Source organism: Salarias fasciatus, chromosome 14 (genome assembly GCF_902148845.1).
Source record: "Salarias fasciatus chromosome 14, fSalaFa1.1, whole genome shotgun sequence".
In the NCBI taxonomy this organism is placed as follows: Eukaryota; Metazoa; Chordata; class Actinopteri; order Blenniiformes; family Blenniidae; genus Salarias; species Salarias fasciatus.
This window is the reverse complement of record NC_043758.1, coordinates 10271026-10288843: the sequence shown is the minus strand read 5'-3', so window position 1 is coordinate 10288843 and position 17818 is coordinate 10271026. Positions and strand designations below refer to the sequence as shown.

Below are 17818 nucleotides of genomic sequence, written 5' to 3'. Positions count from 1 at the left end.
ATTCCAGGATTAAAATAAGTAAAAATAATTAAAAACAATCGATTACAAAGTAAAGTGCTAAGAAGTTAAAAACACTGAAGAGCCTTAATCAACATCGCCCCCCTCTCCGGCCTGAGATGACAGAGTTGTACGGTCTGATGGTTAACAGTTCTTGGGATCCAGAATCAAGTAAAAACAAGATTAGAAGGGTAGTAATTAGAGAATTTTACACGTAATATGGAAGTGAGGGGTATGGGTGTAGAATACGAGGTCATGGGTTGAAGTACCAGCCTGGCCTTTCTGTGTGGAGTCTTCATGTTCTCCCCTGTGTGTACAGCTTTCCTCTGGGTATTCTAGTTTATAGATGGCATTTCTGATTTGTCATGACAGAAGATTCAAATTCCTTCATTTAATAGAGTAAACAACTGCAGTGTTAGTAAAGACCCAGTTACTGTAGACAAATTACAAACGGTATCTTTAATGGTGTAAACTTTAACAAATGTTTCCGATGTTCTGTGGATAAACAGGAATCCCTTTTAACATCTTAGAAATGTAATTTCCTTTTTCTGATTTCACTGTCACCTGCCAGTCAGAGTTTACCTGTTCCCATTGATTTACCTCAACATGACACATGGCACAACATGCCCAAAGCTCTGGTTTACCAATCTCTAACAACACCTTTGTGATAATAGCTGGGGGTCTTATTATTAGCCCTGGAGCAGGAGGGCAGGGGGATCACATGAGGCCCTTCTGGGGGGGGATGGGCAGAGTTTTCCGGGGGTGGTGTGGCTTTAAGAGTTTACTAGCACCGCTGCTCTCACTCACTCACTCAGTCAGTCAGAAAAAAGTTAGGAGGCAGTCAGGCGAGCGGTGGGATACCGACGGATAGGAAGTGACGGGACGGTTTGGATCTCAGGAGGGGAAAAGAGAGAGAGAGAGAGAGAGAGAGAGGGGACGGGAATATTAACCCCCCCAATAAAAGGAGGAGGAGGAGAAGCAACGTGCGATCCTCTATCTGTCGGCTGTAAATGTGTGAGAGGGGAAACTGAACCGCGCATGATCTTATCAACAACACCGAAGGAGCCACGCACTTTCAATGGGAGCCGAGTCGAGCCTCCGGGCTGGGAAGCAGAGATTTCTCTGAGGGGAGAGCTCCGAGCTTCTCCTCCGCTTTCCGTGACTTCTGTCCGGAACTGTGAAACTTTACCTCTGACCATGAAGGAGGAGACTTTAGGAGGAATCCCGGGACACAGTCGGGGGCTATGAACGCAGGTCTTCGGATTTCGGCTCGGTTTTTTCCTCTGTCCGGTTCACTTCTGCGGCTTTGGGTATGTTTGCGGGTTGCATCTGTGCGGCTTCCGCTCGGATCCTGACCCGTCTGTGTGCCCTGGTTCTGGTGGTCGCGGTGGGACTGGGCTCGGAGCTGCGGGTCCGGGTCCGGCTCGCCGACGGACTGGTGACCGAAGAGGTTCTGGAGGCGGACAGCGAGAGAGACTCCATTTATCTGGAGTTCAAGCAGGGAGACGGGACACTCATCACCTTTGTGGCGGACTTCAAACAGGTGAGAGGAGCTCGTGCGGATCACTCCACTGTTCTGAATGAATCTCATTGGATCCCAAACAAAGATCCATCACTGCACTAATGGTGCAAATCACTGTCAGGTCTTAATTTTCCATCAGAAATAGCTCCCTTACAACTGAATAAACGTTTGAATACTTTGTGTATTCAGTGGATATTGAGGTATATGTTTTGGTCACAACTGAAGTAGGTGAAAACCAGACTGCTCCTGGTTTTTCTTGGGTACCTCCTGTGAAAACCACAAGGGATCTCTCCTGACCCCCTCCCACCCCCCACCACCCTATCACCCTGGGAAATGCTCATTTCATTGAGAGACCATGGAGGAATTTCACTTAATTAGTTCCACCAGACAAAATTTAATTAAAGCTTTTGCATGATTCTTATCAAGACTTTTGGAAACAGTAGTCAATTTTCAGTCTTCATACAGTTTCACTAATCTCTTTAACTTTCCCTTTTTATTTGTTTTCTGATGAGCTATACCCAAAATCCCTATAGTAAGACTGAAATCAATTTGAAATAATGGTCTCTTGGTCCAACCTAAACTGTTACCCCAATTCAATTATAGAGGGTCACAATTGTGGAGCTTTAAAGAAGTGGCCCCTCACACTTTAAACTCCTCACTGTGACTTGTGCATCCTCTCAAGCAGAAGGTTTCATTCATCTCTTTCCATCACAGTATGAGTTTCACTGAACTCAAGACAGCTGTTGCTCCTTAGATGTGGACGCCCACAGACCCCAATGGCCCCAAAATCCCTGCTGCCTGTTGATCCAGTTCAGAGCTGATCATAAGTGGCCATATTTAGCATTCTTCTAAAAGTAGACAAGCAGATCAAGTGTCCAACCCTGAGCAGAAATACAGTCATGATACTTTTTAGGGTGATTCTGTTTAACTTTTTACAGTGACTTCTCAGGGACGTATGAATTAAGTCCTGGAAGGAATACTACAATCTGTTTTCATCAGGAGTGCAGGGAGCAAGGCATGCGTCTGTGATGGTTGCTGTCACGCAGAAGCTGACAAGCTGGCGAGATGTGAAGGGGGAGATTTACCAGGATTAAGTGGGCATGTCTGACCTTTTTGATCTGCACGTCTGGTTCACTAACCAAAACAGCTAATTTAGAGTTGAAAGAGAAGAGGCCGTCGCCCCCAATCATTGGTGACACTCCAGTAGAAAGAGATGTACAATGATCCGTGGTCGAGGAGCCTTTTCTCGCTTGCATAGACACCTCATGTTGCTCCTCCTCTGTATAAATGCTAGCATGTATGTATGTACACCCTTATACGTCTGCACATATGGTTTTGTTTATTCGAATAAAGCCAAGAGAACCTCTCAGATCACTTTACTTTTCCGCTGCTTGATTTATCTGTTCCAGTTGAAACCTGGCCTCCTTTGAATCCCCCTCCCTCCCTCTTTCTGTCTCTCTTGGTCTTTCTCCTCCTGTCCCCCTCTCTGTCTCCTGCTCGATCCTCGTTTCTCCTGCATGTGGTTTTCATTGAGCTCTTGTGCAGTATCTCCAGGATTTATGGAAACTTGGATGAGCTGTCACTTCCAGCTGCTATGAGTGTACAGTTCAAATGAACGCGTGTGGGAAGGGAAGTGTTTTAACAGGAATGTTAAACACTGAGTTATCACAGTCCTAAACAGTCAAAGGTGGATTTAGTACTGTGCAGGTTGATGTGCTCCCAACTGGAATATTGCTGTTTTCCTTTACGATCACGTGAAGGTAATGTTACAAATAAGTTTATTTGTATTAAACCCACCTGACTTGTTTGAGGCATGGTGTAAGTTTGATCCCACATCTTTTCCTATGTATTGAAGTGTCTTTTGACAAGATGCTGAAACCCAAGTTGCTCCTAATGGTGTGTAAATACCTTTTATGATAATTGCCAATAATACATGAGGATCATATGTGATGGTGTGAGTGAGTAGCTGAATGGGACTGTTTCATTTAAAATGCAGTAAGTTTTATAAGCAAAACCCTCTTAACCACTTTAAGCGGATCATCAGACGGCAGCCTCTTGATCTGTTTCTTGAGTGAATACGTGGCAACAAAGTGATGGTACATGTTATAGCCATTAGACAGTGGTGGAAGGGTCTGGTGGATGTGAGTAGGAAGTTTAGTCAATCTTATCCAAGCAATGAATCACTGCGAGTATCAGCTCTACAGTGATTCCAGGATGGCTGGGTTTGCTCTGGAGGCATGTAGACATATGGAAAAGATGATGTGGTTTAGGTTGCTTGTGACACCTCACTGCCGTGTTGAGTAAATCCCAATGTGTGCGTCATGTCATCTGTTAAACCGAAACCACTGAAGATGTGTAATATGAAGCTTTTTGTAGAATAAGTGGATCGTCGGAGGGAGGCGATTATCCAATGCTTCTCCTGTAATTGCAATCATGGTTTTCTCAATTGAGTCACAGCGTTCACGGTGCATTAGAGAAACTTATGTGAAATAGTAGCAATCTGTCTGTAGCTCTGTATTATCTTGATGACCTACTTAATATCTTTTGCAACAGGAGACAAATGTGAGTTGTAGCTGTGAATTGAAAATTACTGTAGAGTCACCTGTTCGCTGCCGATTTAGTCCATATCTATTATTCTAGCACAGTATTAATGCATCAATGTGCAAAGTGAAAGATGCTTTTGTGACAGGGGTTTATCAGTTTGTGCTCTTTGTGCTTCAAGTCTAGTGGCTCATATCAGTGCAGGAATGTCAGTGGCTTCACCCGCGGGGAAACTCCAGCATGTTGTGATAAAATGCATACAGTAAAATTGTGGAAAGGTTGTTATATTTCTTTAGAGAATTGCTTTTTAATAGATCACAGTGAAGTTACATGCAGCGCTCCCCCTTCATAACAACTTTTTTCAGCCTTTTTCATGATATTCCTTTTTTCTCAACGGTTTAGATGGACTCCCTCCTGTGTGCAGCCATGAAATGTTGCGTTTACATTTAAGAAAACCAACAGATGCAGAGAACAGTCTTGACGTTATCTTACACTATCACGTTAAATGGATCCAGACTTTGTAAACAATGGCAACGTCGTGTGAATGAACAGTCAGCCATTTCATTAGGTCGCACATCATTTCATTTTCCCAGACTGTATTGTTCTTTAGCCATGGATAAAATCACTTTCAGATTAGCAAAGTGTAGAGTTGTGATTTCCACAGTTTTTTTGTGACACACCCATCCATACACTTGCACAAAGTATGAATTGAAGTGTGTATGTCAAACAAGGATTGAAAGCTTTGGGTGGGTTCCTCTGGGACCTTCTTTCAGAAGGCGCTCATTCATGTTTTCCCAGAACCTTCATTGAAATACAGTTGGTTTAGACCGTAGCGTAGCCTGTACTCACTGTTAAGCTAACTGTCACTCTTCGGAGGGATGCCTGCGTGCAAATCTATTTAGCTCCTTTGTTGTTGGCAAAAATCCTGCTGTTTGTGAAGAAGCCAGTTTTACTTTTCTTTTCAGGTGCTGGAAGTGAGTTGCATGTTGGTACAGTAACCACATTTTACACCTTGCTTTATCTTTCGTTTGGCTGCCACACCTTGCCTCTTACGCAATCTTGAAACGACATCCTGCTTTGTCACTTGCACAAACTTGTAAAGTCCATTTTTATAGGTAAGTGTCATTTCTGCCAAGAAAACTTTTTTGTTTTTCCTTGTTTTTCGTTTTTGGTATCATTCTCAGTAAATCATCCGCAACAAAACGGTGAAAGGTTACAATGAGTCATCTGTGATTTACAGTCAACTGTCTGATTAATGCTTCCTGGGAAGAGTCAAAAAGAAAAAAAATATACAACAGCAACAACAGTGATTTACAACGGTGTTTCCCAACCTGAGGTCCAGGAATCCCTTGTAGAGGAGTCAGCGATCACTAGAGGGGAAAGTTTTTTGGCTGTTGGTGAGAGTCCGTGTGTCCACTAGAGTTTGACCTCATTTTAATGTTTTGTCAGATCAGCTGTCTGAGAGGGGGGGCTCTTCTTGGAGACCATCTGCTGGGCCGGTGTCTGGGCGGGGGGTGGGTTTAAGAAGACCTCCATCTTTACCTGCTTTCTCTATTTGTGTTTTGGTTCTTTTTGTGTGAAAGGTAAACCAAAGAAAAAAGTTTCTTACTTACTGTGTAGTGAAATATAATGACTGATTTTCAGAACCTGCACTTGTCTAGATTCATGCTTTTTCTCTTCAAAATATCTTTTCATGCATGAAAGTTGAAATTTTGAACTTGTGCACTTGAGTCTTTCTCCTGGGTCCCATTTGTTCTCTGCTGTCTCTTGATCATAAGATAATTCATTGTGTTGTGGAGGTGGTGGTGTGGCCCCACATGCTCTCCCTTTTGGCCTTTCATGGCCCCTCTGGCCTTGTTGGTGTCTTTATCCTTCATCCCCCTCCCACCAGCAGGCCAGATGTTCATCTATAATGCAGCTGATAAAGGAAAAAAAGCTTTCTATCCCCACAGGCTCTCTCGCATGCTTTTTTGGAGACAGACGGCAGGGAGAAAGGGATACATATCATCTGTCCAATAAGATTTTTCTCCAGTGATCAGGGGCAGCAGACAGCATTGGGCTTTGGAAGCAGCCTTCAGCGGACAAAAAGACAGAACTACCTCACTGGTTTGAGATTTGCATTTGATCGCAACAGCAAACGTTTTACCATTCCAAACCTTCTTGTCCTGAAACATCCCCTCCGTCCAAGTCATGGATAAGCGGTTTTTGTCCGCCTGACCTGGAGAGTGTCAGGCTAATTTATTGTGTTTTACTTGGGTGACGGTTGAGTCAGAGTAAAAGCTAAAGCTATAAGGGTCCACACCTGGGAAAGTATTACGTCACCACTAAACTTGTCAAATAAACTGGTTTTCACTTTTTTGTGACCAGAAAACATAGTTTCTGCTGTCACAGATATGAGAAGAGTAAAGGAAAGTGGTGCAGTAATGGGAGTTATATTATTGTTTCGAATGAATTAGAAAATTTTATTATTTTATTAGAAAATGTTTTTTTCAAGTAATATGCTTGAGCTATTTTTCTTTCTGTAGTTACCCTCCCAAAAATTTTTCCTTTTTGCCTTTGTGACAGATAAATGCAATAATCCCAATATTTTTTTTTTAATTCTGGCCATGAAATAGCTGTTTTTATGTCTCTTGTAACAGGATATGAAAAATGTGGAACAACAGCTAGTGGCTGAATGGGACTGAAGCCATCCTCATTGTTTACTCCTTATCTATCTGCCTCATTTCCTTCTCTGTTAGCACTCACTGTTTACCTCCCTCTCATTTCCTGAATGCAAAGTCTCCGTAAACAGTTTGAGTACCTGCTTAACTGTATCCAGATTCTGTGTGGATGAATAGTTCCCTCGTTGTGGTCTGCACTCGTTTCGTGCAGGTTCGACGTCCGCTAAAATCCAGAGTTCAGGCTGCTGGTATTTCTGAGCTCACGTGTACCACTGAAATTGTAATACTCCCTCCAGTTGGAAAACCAAGCCAACCTTCATTGTTATTGGCAAAATAGCCACAGGGCACACCTTTCTTACCATGGCCTCCAGTGTTTTGATTGTCCATTCAGTGCTTGTTTACTAATTGGTCGGCTCTTTGGACAGCCAGGTGTGACCGGCCCCGAATGTGACTCTACATTCTTGCCTTTGCGGTGCCTGTAATTAACCTCAGCTTAAGCATTTCTTTGCTTGGCGGCTTTTCTCCTGCTCCTTTTGTGTGTGTGTGTGTGTGTGTGTGTGTGTGTGTGTGTGTGTGTGTGTGTGTGTGTGCATGTATGTCTCTCCCTGTGTCCCCCCCAAATGATCTTTAATCCCTGCCTACACCTGTGCTTTTGACTGGCTCCACTCACACACAAGGGCAAAGTACCCTCCTCAACAGCAAATATGGAAAAATCCATGTATTTTCAAGGATGATCACAGCCACTGAAAGAGACTTGCAGTTTTGAAAGTAAAAATATTTTCCCAAATCGAATAGAAACGTTGCAATTTTGAAGATGTGTGATTCAGATTTTTTTCTTCCTGCAACTTTTATGTTGGGACTGCTGATTTATGATGCGATGTGAGCCAAGTAACATTTAAGTGTCAGTTTGAGAGATGAAAATGGTATTGCAGTAATTTTTTTTTTTTTTGATCCAGCCCAGCTGTTCAATTCAAAGAGATAAATTCACCCTCACAGACCCACAATGATCCCAAATGTCCGATGAGAGCGTGTGTGAGCAGCGGTCCTCCCCGGGTCAGCCATTCGCCTTATCAACAGACAGGGTCTTAGAGGGGATTTGAAAACAGGAAGGACACCCTCTGGACAGGGCACAGCCACTGCCATTCTGTTTGCATTTGTGTAGTTGTCCCCGTGTGCACGTGCATTTTTGTGTTTGAATATCCAACTTTGCTTGCAAGTGTGAAATGCTACATTTAACATACCTTCTTTAAGCCAACGGCTGAGGTCAGCCCGCAGTCAGTGGCCAGTATTTGACCACTCCGTGGTTCATTTTAACCCTCTCACTAGTCTCACTTTTTCCCCTAATAAGGCTTTGAGTATCTGGCAGTTCTTCATCATTTATGTGTTTTAGACTGTGCATGCTACAACCCTGCCACATGCTGGTAATTGGACAATTACACTGCACACATATTGGAAGCCACTTTAATGAGTTAGTAATTCGCATTTGGGCACAGTGACATTTTTTTCGAGACACCGCTTGGAGATAATATGAGTAGTGTGTATGATAAGTATGTATGCACATTTCTTTCAGTGGTGGCAGGACTGAAGAACTTGTTTTGTGCAGATAAGATCTGCTTCACAACATTAGTGAGATGCTTACAGCATAATTCTACTCATTAGCTGGAAATGTATGCAAGACTAAAATGGACTTGTAGCAGTGGTTTGTCGATCGATTGTTTTAGTGCTAATTGATGTGGCTTGAGTTTGTTTTTGTGAGTCGCCTGTATGTAGTCACCACATCTTTATGTTGATACAGTTATTCGCTACCCTGCTTGTATTCAGAAATACTCCCGCAGACACCACATCTTGACTTGTCTGCAATGACTTAACCCTTGCTTAACCCTTGCTGTGCTTTTCACATTGTAATCGACCTATGTCTGACCTTTTCAAGAGAGGTGGGGTAACACCGGCTGACCTTTTCAAATACAAATCAGCGTGGATGTAAACCCTGGTGGAACCTCTGCTTGAAGGGAGAATGTGCTGCCACAAAGTGAGATGTGCATTTTGTGTTGTGGCCATTTCACGGGGGGCATTTGGAGTGCTCTCTTTGCTTCAGAACCCTCGTAAAAATATCTCGACTTTTGCTCCAGCGTTGCGCCTCACACAGCTCCTGTTTTCACAGCCAGTAAACGAAGTATACACTCTGTGAAAAGGCTGTGTTTGGCTAGCTGGGTTACAGTGGCTGAGAATGTTCACTGTAAATGGCATCCTTTGAGTATCTGAATGGGCTTTTGTGCACCTCTTAAATAATCCAACCCACCAAAGGTAACCACCAATGAAAGAGCCCCCCACTCGCTCGCCTGTTTAGCAGGTCTCAGTTTGACCCACTAGTCAGCTTGCATGAATACAGACTTGTTTGGCTCGGTGCCAGCGGTAGTTTGTCTGCAAATGCACCAAGTCTGGGGTGTACAGGATCGATGTTAAGGAATCTGCACTTGTGTGGATTATTTATAGCCGCGCTGACATTTACGCTGCCCCGGTCGAGGAAAAACTCAAGGCTGCCCTGTCCTTTGATTACAGCATTGCTCATCATTGTCAAAACAGGGGAAATGTTCTTTTCTTTTTTTAATGTCCATACCTGGTGATTTTCTCTAATCCTAGTCCTCAGACCTTTAATTTATGTCAGTCTATGGAAACGCACTATGGGGGTGACTCATTTTCCTGATGCAGATGTCAGCTTTGTGTGAAAACTTTCAGTTGGCCTTACTTTTCATTTTCAGGTTTAAGCCGGTCTATGTGGATGTAGTGTACTGAGTAACACTAGCAGTTTCCTGTTCAGATACACATAGATAATTTTAGATAAGACAATGAACTTGGTTTTGCTGCAGTTCATAACCAGTTCTTCTTACTGCTGCCACAGAACTGAGGAAGTGGGAAGTGAGAATAATCTCACTTCAGCATCTGAGGTACTACAGAATTTTACTTTTCTACCTTCATAGAGCTCCCAGATAGTAATATAACATCACTCAATCCAAGAGTGTTTGTGCATCTACATTAGAAAACATTTTTCCTAATGATATACTACGTTATAAAGTTTATTACAGTCAAGTCGTTTACATATGTTGCCTCGTCCAGGTTTTAGCTTTGTACAAGTGATTAAAATGTTATGTCGTTGAGGTGTAGATTTTTCCCAAAGTGAACTTCTTGGCTGTGTCTTGTTGTCTTTCTGACTTTCCAGGTTCCCAGCTGCAATGAATGCACCACAATTCCCAGCTTTTAAGTCACCACTGTCAGGGCAGCTGTTGTTTGATAAGGCCGACCGCATGAACTCTCCTCAATGTTTGTCTTTTGCTTCTCATCTTTACAGCAGGTGCAATTATCCTGATGTTTAGGCACACCGCAGCATGTTTGACTCGTTTGCTCTGTTTTCTTTTATCCTTTATTCAGTGAATCTGCACAAATGAGAGAGTACGTACATGTGCCACTGCTGGTTTTCCAGGCAGGCACATGTGTGTCTGGTCTTGTCCAAACAGTTGAGTCCAACAGCTTCTGTCTGGATGAAGATGTGGCGATGAGGTAATTGTTGGTACAGTTGACCTTTTGAAGTGGGAATGACTTTTTCAGCACTACATAAACTGCAAAGACACCAAAACTGGTTCGTTGGTGCCTTTTTAAAGGCGGACTCTTTCATTTTGGAGAATTCTTGTTTGTATTTGAGGTCAATAGACTTGGCATGTGTTAGTTTTGAAAGCTTTATCCCTGAAGTTCATAGAAAACAGCTAGATTGCATGCTACTACCCCGACGGATGTGAATATAGAGTTATCACAATGCTGAGGAATTGCTGTAAAACTAACTTGCAAAGAGAGGAAGTCTCAAAGAGCTCGCTCAAATGGACAAAACGTATTCGCTTCCTTTGCGTGTTGTCCTGTAAATAAACAGTAAACAGCCCTGCGAATTAAAGCAATGTGTATTTAAACATATTGAATGTCGTATGTATGTCAGATGTGCTGAAATCATGGATTCACGGTGGGCTGCAAATCAGCAGCAGTCCTGCTGTCATCTGCATGTCCCAGCCCCTGCTGTTTATGGATGTATGCAGTGTCGGGACACTCGAATCACATGCACAGAGGACGAGCACGTCCTGTGCAACCATCTGTTTCTGATTGGTTACAATTTTTTATTTATTTTTTTTAACTGACATACTTCGTTAAAGCCACTTGGCTTTCATACTTTACAGATCTATGACTGTATGTGTACACTGGATTCAATCAAATCAGAATGCATATGCAAAGCTGTTACATACTGATACAGTAACTCTGTCCGTGATTAGAGAATGTGTCAGACATTTTTTATAGTTTTACCAAGAATTCCCTCCATATTCATGTATTCATATTTGTCGAGCAGTCGTCGGATAAATTAGACATCCAGCATTCCCTTCACTATTTATTTTTTTCCCCAGTTTTTCCCTGAATTGAGCATAAATTAAAGTTGTTGCCCCAGTGAGTGCTGTGTGTTGCTCTGCCCCTTTCCCTTTTGGCCTGAATCCAAGCGCGGGGCAGCAGAAGTCGACGTTCATTAATCAGGACTCATAATGACACGAGAGGAGGAGGAGAACCCGGCGTCTACGCTCACTTCCAAAGCGGCGCAGTTGGTGGAGTTACCCTGCTACTTCTCTGTAATTACCCAGAGAACCCTGAGGCAAATCCATGTGGCTCACAGGAATGCCTTCCCTCCTCTCGCTCCCTGCCTAAACACACATGTACATACACACGGCGTCGCAGCCGTAGCGCCATGTGTCTGCAGTATGGGAGGTCTTGAAGCTGTGGCCTCCATACTCCCTGCACTGGAGGGCAAATGGCACTGTTGCCCATCTCCCTCTTCCTTATATTTCATTCAGTTCACTCCTGCTCCTTCTGATCTTGACACTCTCTTTAATCATCCCCGCTGTTTTCTTCTTATTGCCGCAGCATGAGAGCGGCTGAAGTATCTCTTCTCCGCCGCCTATACTTCCACACTTCTTTGGGTCTGTGCTTTCTGAAAGCCCAAGCAGCTCACAGACGTTTAATCAATATTTGCTCAGTGATTTTCCTTCCAGAGGTTAAACAGCGTTGCATGATTGTCTTGTGTAATACTCATGCTTGTATTGTAGGCCTGCCAGAAACCCTTTTCTCCCGCTAAAGTGGTCATTAGAGTGAGGAACCCCGTGATCATGCAAAGTAGTCCATAAAGAACTTACAGAGCGTAAACACTTGTGAGGCAGGATGTGCTGCTTTCTGGCCAGCGTGTACCCTTAAGTTTCCATGCATGCCTGCAGGAAGTGGGACGGAGCGGCTTAAAGGAGAACTCAGTGGGGTTATCGCTGTGCTGTTTATCTGTCCCGGGACTGCTCCTGCAGGGAGTACAAGCCTTCAAACTGCTACTCCTCTCCAGCCTGTTTGCTTCAGACGGGTGTGTGAAAAGCGGAGGAGGGGTGTTTGGGACTGTGTGTCTGTGTGTGTTGAATCTGCAGCCAAGGAGGGGGGGGTGGGTGTCTGATGAATAGGAGGACAGGTCTGCTGTTCTGCTCTCCCCACTATGGTGGTTTCCCATCATGCTTTGCATTCCCCCTCATGGAACTCTTTATGGCCTTGAGTTTGGTGCCAGATCTCGCATACACTTGCCAAAAGCAGCACTTTTTTCCTCTTTTTTTTTTTTTTTGTGAATTCTTATTATCGGCATTTTCCTACTCGTGGAGTCCCTCATTAGAGCACGTTAATGTGTTTCTGACTTTTACTGCATGTGAGATATCCTGATGCTGCTTTCTATTTGCCTCCAGCCTACAGTTTTCAGAGTTGAGAAGTGGGCGCCCACTTTTATGTCGGTATCCCAACCACAAACTCAAGGCACCTTGGAAGTTTGTTTTCAAGATGGCTGACCCCAGTGGAATACAGTGTTTTGATGTTTTATCATCACACAAAACTTTCCTCCACATTTCTATGACTTGTACACATTTTGGAAAGCGACGTCGTCATTATTTTTTATTGACACTCGACGATGTTGTCTTCCACAATCTTATTTTCGTTCCAAGATTGAAATTCTGAACAGTGGAGGCTCAGCCAAAGCAACATAATAAGCCTGTCGAGCACAATACCCTAAAATCAATCCTTTTTATGACTGGGAAACCTCGATCTATTTAGAATGAATGGGTGTAGAGTTGTTAAATACAAATGTGTGATGAGTGAGTGCTTCTCCCCTCTTTTCCAAGATAACTTCAGTTTCCAATAGCTGACAGTTATTATTGCTACTATTGTGTGTTTTTTTTTCATGATGCCAAATAATCCCTGTTAGGAATGTGTGATGAGCTGGTAAATCTTGTTTGTGATTGAAGGTCATAACACGGAAGTCATGAGGAGAATAAACACATAAAGCTGGATGGCTGTAATTTCTGAATAGTTAAGATATAATAAAAGGTCTAGGAGTTCGGGTTATATGCCAAATCCCGTCAGCAATGACAAGACAGGAAAATAAGTGTTTGTTTGACAGTACAAGTAACCAGAGTGAGATTGGAGCAAGTTTGCCGGAGCCTACAGACAATAAAAAGCATCAACAAACTATCAAATGAGGTTTTATGGGTGTAGTGACTGTAAACGCCTCTTTACTTGCAGTTGACGTGACTGCAAATAAAGTCAATGACAGTAGAATGGACCTCTTTGAAGTCCTCATATTGAATTTCTCAAAGTAGTGCATCAAGTTCTCAATCAGAGAGAGTATTTATTCTAACCTGTGTGAGCCAGCTTGTATAAACTAAGTTATTTTGACTGCGCCTTCCGCACCGCTTCACTGCCCTGTGGGAGTTGTCTGCTTCGTCCGTGCCACCGACTCATCCCTGGTTTTATTGCAGGATGTGAAGATATTCCGGGCGCTGATCCTGGGCGAGCTGGAGAGAGGGCAGAACCAGTACCAGGCCCTGTGCTTCATCTCTCGCCTCAACCGCAATGAGATCATCCCCAGCGAGTCCATGGCCCGACTCAGACAGGTATGACACAGCAAAGGCCTCGCGGTCCACCGTTTCCCTTCACATGCTCGAGAGAATCTGAGGATCAATGCTCTGTGTGGTCCTCTGTGCCGCCTCCTCAGAAAAATCCACAAGCAATCCGCCTGGCGGAGGAGCGGAGGGGGCTGGAGCAGCTGACCATGAGCGCGGCGGTCAATCTGACTCGGGCCTGGCAGCTCAGCTCGCACATCCACAACATGTGCAGCGAGGCCCGGGAGGCCATCTACACCAGAGAGGCAGACGTCAAACACTGGCTGGACAAAGGTCAGCATTCACCTGATGGCTCTGACGCTGGTTTGATGTGGCAGTACAGTGCTAGAGTGGTTAATGCATGTTCTCCCAGTGTGTGTGTGTGTGTGTGTGTTGTCTCCGTCTCACTGGGGACTTTTGTGTGCGTCTGTAACCGTCTGTAAAATTGTCCATCACTGTGGTTTTCTAAGCTTGTCTGTCTTTCGCACACTTTTCTGGAATTGACACGGTCTTTCCACTGTTGACGTTCCCTTCTGTGTTATCTCACATGCTTATTTAAAGGGGTCAAATGGGGTCTGCAACCTTTATGCCCAAAAGAACAGTTTTTTTTTCACCAAATAAAATGATCTGGAGCCACAAAGTGTTAATAATTAAAAAAAAATAAAAAAAAATGACCGACTGAAACCCGGGTTGCGTTTATTTGGTTTCATAGCTGCAATTTGGATACATTTGACAAAAACTATTTTCTTAAATAAATATTTTTTGCTTATGTAGCCAATTTTTAGCAATTTTGCCCTTGTTTGTAATGTTTTTTTTTTTTTTTTTTTAACCTTCTAAAATATTTATAGCTGGTGTGCATTTCCTAATGTCACAACAGTTTTAGCAGTATTTAGCAATTTAAACATTTTCAATTTCAACTGTTATTTTCTTCTTTTTTTGGCAAACTATTAGAAGTTTCATCCATTTTCAACATTGCTCACTTCTTTAGCTACTTTGACACTGGAGATGAGACCATTTTTGGAAAATAGTGTTATGGAAACTAAATAAAAATAAAAATGTAAGCAAAAAATTTTTATTTCCATAGAATTTTTGGAGCAACAAGCTGATTTTAGAACTGTATGAAGTTGCGAGTAAAATGAAGTCACGAGAAAAACAAATACTTGAATGGATTTTTCACATATGTGTAATCAACTACAGCAGCTTTCTACTTCTGGCTTTTGTTGAATATTACTTTGTATTTGTGTCTCCTCTTTTACGGTCCAAAGTGTCTCTGTACAGTGCACCTCTGAACTCACACTTCTTATCTCAGAAACGGTCTGTCTCCCCTGCTTGTATCACCTAAACACCTCTTTCCACCACATTTTAGCGATATGGCCCCTCAAGTATTTTCCTCTGTTTGAGCTGATAAGCTCCTGTGACTGCTCATGCTATTTATTTCCCCCTTCTTCTTCAACTTACTGCAATCCTCTTTGCATTCTTTACATGCATTTTTTTTTTTTTTGATGTGCGGAGGGAATTTTTAATAAATATTGTGGCGCTTGATGGTTTTTTTCCTCTGCTGCAGAATAAATGTTCAGCCAATGAGGAATTTTCCTTGCTTTTAGTACACTAACATTAGCATCATCTGCTTAAAACTCATGCACAGTACTGTATCTAGATTTAATACAATGAGGACTTATTTATCCAGCTCCAGTTGCAGCAGGATCCAGGTTCTTGATGACAATGACGTCCCAATTATCCCGGCTGAGGAGAATCCATCAGACAGCACGATTGTCCACTGACAGCTTAGTTATAAGGAAAACAATGTTGATGGTCATGGTTCACCATGCGCCGTTATCTGCACAGGGAATCATGGTAGCATCTCCTTAACATGACAAAGCTCCCCTTTTACTGCCCCATCTCCGCCGCACTTGAGCCACTTTGTGTCCCTTCTCCAGCTCAATGCGATATTTGAGTGGAATCAGAAAGAGAGTAATTCACGCTTCGGTGTGATAGCTTGATTTAGTTTTGAATTGCAAACCGCTTAGATAATGATGCTTCTGTTCTGTCCGTGCTGCAGGAGTGGATGGTTCCATATTCGAAGTCCTGCCCCAAACAACCGAGGTGCCCAGCTTTCAGGCCTGCCATTCAACTAAGGACTTGTGGCAGCCCTGCCTCTGCACGTACAGCCTGCGCCTGGAGTGGTACCCCTGTCTGCTCAAATACTGCCGCAGCCGGGACACGACGGGAAAAGGCTCCACCTACAAGTGCGGGATAAAGAGCTGCAGCAAGGGCTACCACTTCACCTACTACGTTCCCCAGAAACAGCTCTGTCTATGGGACGAGGAGACCTAGCGTTTAGTCCCGGATGGCTTAGAAAAGAGAAACCCAGCCTGTGTCCCCAGCCAAGCCAGTGCCTCTCCACCCAGCTCGTCGAGGTAAACACTGGACCTCAGTTTAGATGATGCTCGGTGGAGCTTCATACGGTGGGGAGTGCTGAAAAGATATAATTCAGGTTCCAAGTGAGACCAAAATCTCTTGTGTTAGGATGGATGCAGTGGAGACACTGACTCTAAAATCTGTCAACAAGCTGTCACATTTGTGCCTTGTGTTTTTAATGTTTAATTTTTTTTGGGGTGGGACTATTACAACAATTGACAACAAGAATAACTGACTGAAACAAGCTGCAGCATGCAGAAAGCTGGACCATGCTATTCTGGTCGTTTCAACACCAGCAGAGGAACGAGAGTGTCCCAATCTCAGCCAGCGGAGTTCAACAAAGAAGGAAAATATGGAAGATGGATTCATCTTTCTTCTAAAGCTCTGTGAAAAACTCTACCAACAGCTCCATGCCGGTTTATAACCATGTAAACAGGCTGACAAAGAAGTCCTCCAGTGCTGTCTTTATTTATTTTGGTTGCAAGATGAAATTATGGAGGACTATTTTTGTAACTTTATAAGGAATACCTTAACTTTTGTCTCGTTTGAGCGTTTAACAAGCTCCTAAGCTCGCCTCTTTTTAACCACAGGTGTTCAGAAACAACTTCTTGTTGGGTTTTTGGACTGTAGCTTAAATGGGTTAATTTTTGTACTTGGGAGTACAGTTTTAACTCTGGTCCACCTGGTCAGTATCCATGAGAGATGCCTCTCTCACCCAGCACTCATGTGTTTGTGTACGAATTGTCAAGTCAACCAAAGTCATAAGGAAAACTATTAAAAGAAGGGCTTATATTTCACTTTATAGGAACAAGCTCCCTTTTCCATGTTGAGATGCACTAAAGCTGCAGTGTAGATGTTCTGTTAATATATGCTGCCATCTTCTGGTTAACCAGTGTTTTAGCGTCTTGTGTTTTCTGTTTAAAAACCACACTGTCAGATCCCTAATATCTGCCTGGTCATCTCAACACTTTATAATTTATGCATCTCAGAGTCCTCGTCTCATTTAAGACTGTAATCGTTGAACTTGCGGGACCAAATCTGGACGCAGTGGATCTTAAGACTGTCTTACCTCCAGCTTCGTCCTCGGTCTTCACTGCCATATCAGATGTTAATTGTGTCGAGAGGGTCAGGGAAGGGCTTGGTTTGTGTCCTGCTAACTAAAGAACCAAATGAGTGAAACATTTGTATTTGTGGCCTTCTCTGGTTATTAAAGTGCCTTAACATTTCCACTGTAATTTTTTGGTATGTAATTGTAGATTAAGTTGAGACATATTTTTTCTATGAAAGAGTTTGTTGTAAAAAGAAAATGAAGCAATTAGGTAACGTACCATTAAGAGCTGTTTTACATTGTTCCAATAAAGTCTCTTTTTGCACTGCATTGTGCTAATATTCAGGGTTTGTTGAGTTGATTTCATGATCTGAATTAAACAATGCATGAAAAGATTTGTTGGAATAATTTGTTGCATGACTGATGTTATGTCAAGAGGATTGGTTTGGCTCTAATTTAAATATTTAACATAAATACAAACCTTTTTTTCTGGAGTAAGAGCAATAGACCTTGAATTATATAGTTAAACAATGTAAGGAGTGGAAAGTAAAGACATTTGTGTTCAAATGTAGGAATTGAAAGTAAAACCTATAGTATAGATGGATACCTTTAATCTGTATATGTTTATTTCCATACTTTAATAAACACT

The 17818-nt window shown here is 42.8% G+C and overlaps 1 protein-coding gene across 1 annotated transcript; it reads left to right on the top strand.

Moving 5' to 3' along the window:
- Positions 1-829: 829 nt before the first annotated feature.
- On the top strand, positions 830-17689 carry oafa (OAF homolog a (Drosophila)). Its single transcript, XM_030109362.1, has 4 exons — positions 830-1540; positions 13581-13715; positions 13817-13997; positions 15763-17689. Exons 1-4 carry the CDS (start codon positions 1310-1312, stop codon positions 16035-16037), a joined length of 822 nt encoding a protein of 273 aa, XP_029965222.1. The 5' UTR covers positions 830-1309; the 3' UTR covers positions 16038-17689.
- The last annotated feature ends 129 nt before the right edge of the window (positions 17690-17818 follow it).

What these genes read in the sequence shown, in the direction of transcription:
- oafa (XM_030109362.1), top strand. Translation starts at nt 1,310, where the DNA reads ATGTTTGCGGGTTGCATCTGTGCGGCTTCCGCTCGGATCCTGACCCGT. An exon ending in CCATGGCCCGACTCAGACAG is followed by an intron (nt 13,716 to 13,816) that starts GTATGACACAGC and finishes CCGCCTCCTCAG; the next exon opens with AAAAATCCACAAGCAATCCG. An exon ending in CAAACACTGGCTGGACAAAG is followed by an intron (nt 13,998 to 15,762) that starts GTCAGCATTCAC and finishes TCCGTGCTGCAG; the next exon opens with GAGTGGATGGTTCCATATTC.